This window comes from Gastrolobium bilobum, unplaced genomic scaffold (assembly GCF_033153095.1).
Source record: "Gastrolobium bilobum isolate Gb01-03AN ecotype WA unplaced genomic scaffold, APGP_CSIRO_Gbil_v1 utg2182, whole genome shotgun sequence".
NCBI classification, from domain to species: Eukaryota; Viridiplantae; Streptophyta; class Magnoliopsida; order Fabales; family Fabaceae; genus Gastrolobium; species Gastrolobium bilobum.
In genome coordinates, this window is record NW_026899651.1 from 532,806 (window position 1) to 542,175 (window position 9,370).

The 9,370-nt window shown below is 34.4% G+C and overlaps 1 protein-coding gene across 1 annotated transcript; it reads left to right on the top strand.

Moving 5' to 3' along the window:
- The first annotated feature begins 4,738 nt into the window (after window positions 1–4,738).
- On the top strand, window positions 4,739–8,670 carry LOC133292234 (protein NEN1-like). The gene is made up of 6 exons (XM_061490625.1): window positions 4,739–5,156; window positions 5,965–6,122; window positions 6,281–6,327; window positions 6,425–6,488; window positions 7,221–7,942; window positions 8,338–8,670. Exons 1-6 carry the CDS (start codon window positions 4,874–4,876, stop codon window positions 8,573–8,575), a joined length of 1,512 nt encoding a protein of 503 aa, XP_061346609.1. The 5' UTR covers window positions 4,739–4,873; the 3' UTR covers window positions 8,576–8,670.
- Window positions 8,671–9,370: the final 700 nt, after the last annotated feature.

Below are 9,370 nucleotides of genomic sequence, written 5' to 3' on the forward strand. Positions count from 1 at the left end.
CACATAAGATAGTTATCTTATGTGGTAGAGAGAAAATGGGTGGGTCCCACCATTACAAGAAAAAGAAAAAGAAGAAAAAAGTGGGGTGCGAAAATCGAAGTGAGAGAAAATGAGATAAGTTACCTCATGTAAAAGGAGATTAATATTTCCCTTAATAAATACCATAAATCAAAGACCAAATTGAAAAAAAATGGTGAAGGGGGTGGGGGCGTCATTCAATTGAAAAAAATTGTGTGAATGTCGTTGTCCCCTGCAACACTGAATGACTCTCATTAATAAATGGGTTTGTGTTTTCTAGTGTTACTTTAGATAACTTTATCTAATGTTCACCGAAACGACGTCGTTTTAGGACGGAAATCATGGTGTTTTTGTAATTTTAATTTATTTCAGGGTTATAATAATTTTTATCATTCTAATTTTTTAATTTTTTAACCCCAAAACGATGTCATTTTGATGAACATTAGATAAAGTTATCTAAAGTAACATTAGATACTTTTTCCCTTAATAAATACCATAAATCAAAGAGCAAATTGATACATTAAAACCTCAAAAAACCTGGAAAAGTGACCAAAGCCTCACTCTTTGACAAATTTTTATCCAAATGCCACTCGAACAGTATTTTTTAGCAGACTGCCACGCGACGTAATTCGCTACGACTGGTAGCGAATTATGTTTGCCAATAATTTCGTGACACGTGGCCACATTGCGTACCAAATTCACTACCACCAGTAGCAAATTATGTCCAATTAGTTTTTTTCTACGAAAATGTGCCATATGTCACGAAATCGTTGGCGAAAGTAATTCGCTACCAATCGTAGCGAATTACGTCACATGACAGTCTAGTAAAAAGTACTTTTCGTGTTACATTTGGATAATTTTTTTTTCAAAGAGTGACACTTTGATGGATGTTCCAAAAAATCCCTTACATAAGGAGTCAAAAAATTCTTCAACAAAACCATAAACATTAAACCCTTACATAAATCATTTAAAATTTTTAGTTGTATCATGTTCTGTGAGATTCTTCATTGCAACTTCTCCACCGTTAACGGCCCCCTCCGCCGTCGGCCTTGTAAACAATGTTGACACAATCAAAACTCCTCCGCCGCTATCGCCGTCGCGGCTATCATCTACCCTCTACTCTTTTCTCTCTGCGGCGCAGCCACAGCGACTTGCCCTCACACTCACAAGACGACGTCGAATCGATCGTAACCCAAGTCGTAGAACTTCTCAAACCGCCGAAGAAACAATGGGACTATGATCAACTTCAACCCTTTCTCTTCAACACCTCACCTCTCTCATCTCACAATCTCCTTCAGATCACTCTCCGCTTAGGCTCCATTCCTAAAGCCCTTGACTTTCTCGAATACCTAAGGAAGAAAGCACAACCCCAACACCATCACCATTCTCTCTCTTCCATGTTCCAGGGCGCTCTCGAGCTCTCTTCTCGACACCCGAATCCTCAAACGGAGCCTCTGATGCTTCACAGTTTATGAAAATCGAACAACCGTAGCATCCCTCTCACAATTACATCAAAAGAAAAGTTTTAACGTAAAACAATTACGTCAAAATTTTTTATGGAAAATATTTCCATCAAAATTTTTCGCAAAAATTTTTGACGGAAAATATTTTCATCAAAATTTGTTATTAAAAACATTTTTATAAAAAAATTTGACGGAAAAATTGTTTTCTCAAAATTTTTTACGGAATTTAAATTCGTCAAAATATTTCACAAAAAAACATGTTCATCAAAAATTTCGACGAAACACATTTCCCTCAAAAAAATTTGATGGAATTTTTTTTTTTCGACGGAAACATTTTCGTTAAACTTTTTGACAAAAAAAAAATTTTCGTCAAAATTTTTAGCAAAACACATTTCCATAAATATTTTTCGACTAAATATTTTTGTCAAGTTTTTTGGTAAAAAATATTTCCATCAAAATTTTCAACGGAACACATTTCTGTCAAAATTTTTCGTAAAATATTTTGTCAAAAAATATTTCGATAAAAAATATTGACAAAAAATATTTTGTCAAAAATTCTTTAGAGAATCTAAATTTTTTCGAAAGTTTCTAATGAAACATTTTCCTCAAAACAATTTTCGTCGAAATTTCTGTCAGAACACATTTCCGTCGAAATTTTGAACGAAAAACATTCTGTCAAAATTTTTGACGAAATTCTTTTTTCGTTTAAAACATTTGATGGAGGAAGTCATTTTCGTCAAAAATTTTGACGGAAACTAAATTTCGATAGAAAATTTATTTTTATAAAAATTTTCATTAGAGAAAAAATTCCGTCGCTTTTCGACAAAAAATATTCCGACGAAAAAATAATCGCGACGAAATTTTCGTCGTTTGCAACGTAGAAATTTTGACGAAATTTTGTGACGAAACCAAGTCAAAACAGGTCAGTTCAGATTTGACCCACTTCAGAAACCAAGTCAGACCCATTTCAGAAAACAAGTCAGGTCAGATCCGACCCGATTCTGAACTAGTTCAAAAAATTCCAAACCAAACCAGACGGATCAAATTAAAACGGATCGGGTCAAAATATATGACCTATAAAAATCAAGTGGGGTCGAATTGGCACAAAAATCTGACCCGACCTGACCCATACACAGCCCTACTTACAAGCTCAATCCTTCCTTTACCTTGCCCGCTGTCCATTGTGATTTTTCTAGGTGGTTCTGTTTGGGTATCATTTAGGCTGGTTTATGATGTCCTAAAGGTTCAAGAAAAGTTATTAACGTACGACCCTATCTTCTTTTGACGTGGTTGATTTTTGGTTGGTTTTGGTCGAAGCTAATGAGTTGGGAAGGTGTGTTATTCGGTTCTGATCGGAGCTATATTTTGAGGCAATTGTACTTGAGCTTGATGTTGATTTGGTGCTGATTTGAAGGTCCTTAGGTGAATCTCAAGTGGATAAACTAGAAAGTTCACTAAGAAGTAGTTTGTATTGACTTTCGAAGAAAGTCTTTTTTATCACTTCCTTATTTTAAAAGTATTTTTTATAAAAGTTACTGCTATTTGGATTTAAAAAAAAAATTATTTTTTGAAAAAAATATTTGACTTTTGACTTTTGTTTTTTTAAAAGCTAAAATTTTTAGCTTTTGAAAAAAGTAAGTTTTTGACTTTTTTTATGACTTATGCTTTTTTTAAAAGCAGGCGTTCAAACAGAATTTTTTCGAGAAGTGTTTTTTTTTTTAAAAAAGTAGCTTCTGAAGAAAAAAAAGCCAATCCAAACGGGCTCTAAGACGAAAGAGGGACTTTTATTTATGGACTCCTGGGTCCGGAAATTTCAAATACAAAGAACTACTATGCACCCACACTTCAAAAAATATGACATGTAGTGTTGATATTTTTCAGCACTCTCCGACACTCCTCGACACTTCAACACGCATCGCAGAGATTCAGAAAAGGGTTCAAAAATTATGTTGCGTTGCGTTATGTTTTTAGTTCAAACTATTTGATTAGTTGGATTACAATTACAATTTTATTGAGTTTAATATAAATATTTGTAATATCTTATGTTTCTTTGCAAAATTAATTAGTATTATAAGTTTATCTTCATTTTTTTGTTAAATTATTGAATATTAAATGTAATATATGCTACATAAATTAAAAATATTATTTAATATTAAAACGTGTCATAACCTATTAAATTTAATATTTTTTAAAATTAATGTGTCGTATCCCGTATCAGTGCAATATAGCACATCATATATATGTTGACTCTTCAAATAAACCTATCAATAATCAATTGTTGTAGAAGTTGATTAGAAGCTTATGTACTTAAATTGTTTAATTGTACTGCAATCTGAATGTTTTATTTAAAAACATGGAATTAAAACTGTTTTATTTAAAATTGTTTTTAGTGAGGTTGGATATGTGTTCGATTCCTGCTGAATGCATTCTTGGGGAGGAGACTGAACCTTTAGCCATCACTGTTCCCCAGCACTCCGGATTAGTCCCATAGCCGGCTCAAAGAGTCGAAGCTCGTGGGATACCGGAGGGAGTCAACTCGTCTCAAAGAGATAATTAGGATTGAGTAACTCCAAAAAAAAATAAGGCTACTGAAATGTGTTTCTATTGCAAAACACTCTGATTGATGTTTATTTATGATGACTGCCATTAAATATTTTTATATGCAGTACTATTTAGTAGGTGAAAATTGATGCCAAGTCCGAATAAAAAAAATATAAGAACACGTAACAATACATGGGTGATTAAAAAAAAGGTAGTTCTAAAAATAACTACCAAGACTCATCACGTCTCACATCTCACATTTAACTTCTACAATATTTACGGATCTACTTTCGTGCAAATTCAGCAGTTTCTATCATCATTACTGTATCTCTGTTATCTCATGTGATGCCAAAGATCGTTCTGATGCTTTGTTTGATTGTGTTTCGTTCATGTTGATGATTACTTTCCTATCCATAAAGCACAAATGCAGACACAACTTGAGCCCAAACTGCTTCAAAAAGCAAAGTATATTAACTAATAACTAACTACCAATGACACCCTTTCATTGGAAACTGAAAACTTTCTTGGCTGGTTCAGGCATTGCTTCCCATTTTGGTTTGCATTGCATCAAAGCCAAAGGGATACCAAGATTGCACCTTTATTCAACCTCATGGGTGAGTTTGTAATAACTTGATAAACACGTCATGGGCCTGTTTGAGCCCAATCATGAAGCAAACCAAAAACAAGAACAAAAACAACATGAGAGTTCTTTTTATTATTATAAAAGGATCTATGAATGTTGGCGCGTTAAATGCTCAAGTAAAGACATTAACACCAATCAATAAATACTTGTTATTTCTGAATTCTCATTAACACTCTTCCGTTCCATTAACACTTGGTTTCAGTCCTCAATGGGTCGACCCGATGAAGATCGATCAGATATTGTGTTCTTCGACGTGGAGACAAGCGTCCCGACCCGACCCGGTCAGGGTTTTGCCATTCTGGAATTCGGAGCCATTTTGGTGTGCCCCAGGAAGCTGACGGAGCTCCGAAACTACTCCACCTTGGTCCGACCCGCTGAGATGTCTCTCATCTCCCCCTTGTCGGAGCGTTGCAACGGCATCACCGCCGACGCCGTTTCCTCCGCTCCTACCTTCGCCGACATCGCCCATGCCGTTTATGACCTTCTTCATGGTTTGTTCATCTTCTCTTTCTCACCCTTATCCACAAAAAATCTTGGGTTTTCATTCCTTTTTTGTCTTGCAAGGGAAATTCAGCATTTTTTTTGAAAAACCCCTTTACCCTCTGTACATGGATTTGGAATATGAAAAAGCTCCAAAGTTTGGTTTTTTATGTTGGTTAGTGCTTGAATTTTGTGTAGAACTGAAATTCAGCATTTTGAAAAACCCCTCTACTCTGCAGATGGGTTTCAAATATGAAAAGGCTCCAAAGTTTGTTTTTTGATGATAATGCTTGAATTTGGTGTAAGACGGAAATTCAGCATTTTAAAAAACTCTCTACCCTCTATGGCAGCATGGACCTATAACCCTACCTTGTAATTGCGAAATATTGATTAAATGAATCGAACATGTTGAAATTACAATTATGATCCAGAAATAACCTTGATGAATAAAAAGGCTCCAAAGTTTGGTTTTTGATATTGGTTAGTGCTTGAATTTTGTGTAGAACAGAAATTCAGTATTTTGGAAAACCCATCTACTCTGTATGTTGGCATGGTCCAATAAAGCTCGAGGGTATAGGGAAGGGTTAGACTCATCATTGGAGTCTGTAGTAGACTGCCTTACCTTGCAATTGCAAGATGTTGATTACATGAATTGAACCTGTGATTTCTTCTGGGTCACGTGGCAACAATAATAACGTTGTGCCAAGGCTCCCCTTCTCTGGGTTTGAAATTCCAATAATTATAAACTAATACCCATGATAATGAAAAAGGCTCAAAAGTAAGGTCTTTGATGTTGGTTACTGATTGAATTTTGTGTAGGACGGATTTGGGCGGGTCACAATATCATAAGATTTGACTGTGTTCGGATCAGAGATGCATTTGCTGAGATTAATCAGCCGCCACCTGAACCCAAGGGTACTATTGATTCTTTAGTTTTGTTAACTCAAAAGTTTGGAAGAAGAGCTGGTGACATGAAGGTACCATTCATAACATAACATGGCATAATTCTTTTATATGCACTTCTTTCATTAGGTATACCATTTAAATGCAAAACCACTGCAACTTTCAGTTATGTGATTGAAGGTTAGTTTATTTTTAAGTTTTGAGTTATAACACATACGTGTATTCACCACAGATGGCTACTCTTGCAACCTATTTCGGACTTGGACGACAGACACATAGGTAACTGTACCAATGCAAGGAATTGTATTTCATGCCTTCTTGTGACCTTGTTATAGTAAATTCCTTTTTGCTAATGTTTTCTGCAACGTATCTTCAGGAGCTTAGATGATGTTCGGATGAATCTTGAAGTCCTCAAATACTGTGCAACAGTTCTATTCTTGGTAATTTGTAATTAAGAAGTCTTCCTTAAGTTTTTTTTCTACAACTACTCAGCAATACAACACCACTTATTGCAGTTTTTGTTTTTTCAAATCATAAGTAAAAGTAGGAACCTAATTTTTTGTTAACTTGATGTCTGTTCATCAACGTTCTGATTAATTTCCTTTTTTTTAATTAATTATTTAGTTTTATTCATTTTCAACATTAATAGAGCGTATATCTCCCATTTGTACATTTTATGGTTAATAATCACTGTGCTATCTCTACATTAAATTCATATCCAGCAGAATACTCGTATTAATTATAATTCTGGTGCCATGTATGTTGGGGGAGAGGGCTAAGATTCTGTTGGCAGTCTGGCTGAAAATCAAGTTTTTCTAGATAGCTTCAGTGGATTGCTGACAAAATGTTGGATTGAGGAATCTCAATACTTGTCTGGCTGAAAATCAAGTTTCACTGTATAGCTTCAGTGCATTACTTATAAAATGTTTGATTGAGGAACCTCAATACTTGCACTACCTTCTGAATAATCCGAAAGCGGTTTTGGGAAACAATAACCCAGCACTTCTTGGTGTTTTTCATTAAATGTTTTTTCATTAAATGTTTTTTCTTAATCTGTATAATCTTTCACATATATGAATTTCAAAGGCGTTCCTCACTGATATTATCATGTATTTTACAGTGTTAGTTGAGAACTAGTCATAAAAATAATGATAATCTCTCTGTCCTTACAGGAGTCAAGTCTTCCAGATATATTCACTGCAAATAGTTGGGTTTCACCAAATGCTACTACAAGAAGTCGTAGTAATGGGAAATCTCCATCAGAAGGGAGCTTATTAAATATGAATAAGGATTCTATATTGTTATCATCTCCTGCAACTGAAAATCATCCAATACTTTCTCTTGCAATGATGAGCAGTACAAAAGGGGCTGCCCCAAATACTGGACATCCTAATATAGTTCAATCGGATCCTTATAACTTCAGTGCTCTTCGGGATGAAATAAAAAAAGAATCCATTCTGTCAGATGTTGCCATGGATGAAAAACCCATCCGAGAGTCACTTGATATATCTTCCTCATCTTCTGTGACTCAGGCTTGCAGCAGTTCTATTGTTGTTTTAGTACCTGACGACATATGCATCCCTTCTATTGATGCATCTCTTGTTCCATTATATCCCGGCAATCAAAGGATAGAATTACTGCATGAAGGTTTCCTCTTTCAGCTTCATTGTACTGGTCTGAAAGTACGGTTTGGAATAAGCACAAAGTTTGTTGATAATGCTGGCCGGCCACGGTTGAGTTTTGTGGTTGATCCATCACCAAGTTTATGTAATGTTCTTGATGCATGTGAAAGAGTTGCACATAAGTTATCCATGGATTCTGGTAGCAACTCTGATTGGAGGCCAGTTGTTATTAGAAGAGATGGCTTCATCAAGTATCCTACTATCAGATTGCAGTAAGTTCTTGACCTGTACACACACATGCATACATATATGTTATTTGATCAATGAAAATGAATGCTTCATTTCAGCATGTAAAATGAATGCATACATATATGTTATTTGTTCATTCTTCTGGTTTTATTGAATCATAAGAAATCACTGCATCACTTGTAAGGGTAAGGCTGCGATATTTTGTACTAGGGAGATGACATGTTGAGATATTTACTGGTTAAAATCATGAAGTAGGGATAACTTCTAGAATACAATTAACTGAATAGAGAAATTAATACAAAAATTTCTGCTTTGGTGATCCTAAATGGGAAAAAATTGAGCTATTTGCATGACATGCAGCCCTTTCAGATTTCTCTCAATGAGAATTTATCTGATATTTGTAACATTTACATTTCAGTATACCTACAGCAGTATGCGAAAGCAATACCATTTATGCAACGGAAATATATCAAAGAGAATCAGCATCTGGCGCTGTGCAAAGACTTCTCTTCAGTAAGTTTGATGCTGCAGAACTTGGATCCTTGTTCATGCCCGGCACATTTGTTGATGCATTCTTCTCCTTAGATGTGTATGATTATCAGCAGAATGCAGGGATTAAATTAGTTGCCAAAAAATTGATCATTCATTGCAATTAGAAGGAATATGAGATTTAACCATAGGATACATGCTACATGCATATTAAGTATCATCAATTTGATACAATCAGGATTGACAAGTTAAATATTGTTTGCGTTGTAAAGTTGGTTCCATTTCATAATTGTTTTTCAACTGATGTTCATACCTTTAAATTTTCTTGTTACTCACTGTGATGTCCTCAAACTCCTTCTCTGAACTACAAGGCTAAACTTCCTCTTACTGTGGCAAAGAATTAAATACAAAAAGAACGTGTGATTATTAATTTCAATGACCAACACCTATACATATTATTTATTAAGCCACCTAACAAGTACATGGATGAGAAATATTAGCAAGCTAGCCTGACCCTTTCTTTTCAACATACTCTCTGTTATTGGATGAAATTTCATATTTTGAAAGGAAAATGTGAAATGTCGCTAGCATTCCTTTTAGATAAGTACGCCCAAATTTTCATCATTTCTTCTTTTATAGTTATACTTACTCTCTCTCAAAATAATTAATGTTTAAAGTTTTGCACAATAATTAAAAAAAAAAAAAGTCTTTAAATACTCTTAATTTGAGAAAAAAATTAACCATATTTAAGTAAATTACCTTTGGTGACAAATATTTTATTAATTTAAACAAAGGTAAAATTAGAAAACAAAATTAATGTTTTCTCTATTTTTTTAAGTGACAAATATTTAAAACAAACTAAAACTTCAGAGTATTTTTTTTTTTAAAATAGAGGGAGTGGTAAGCGCACTTGCCTTGCATGACAATAATGCGGGTTTAACATTTATCCTTTCTATTGCTCA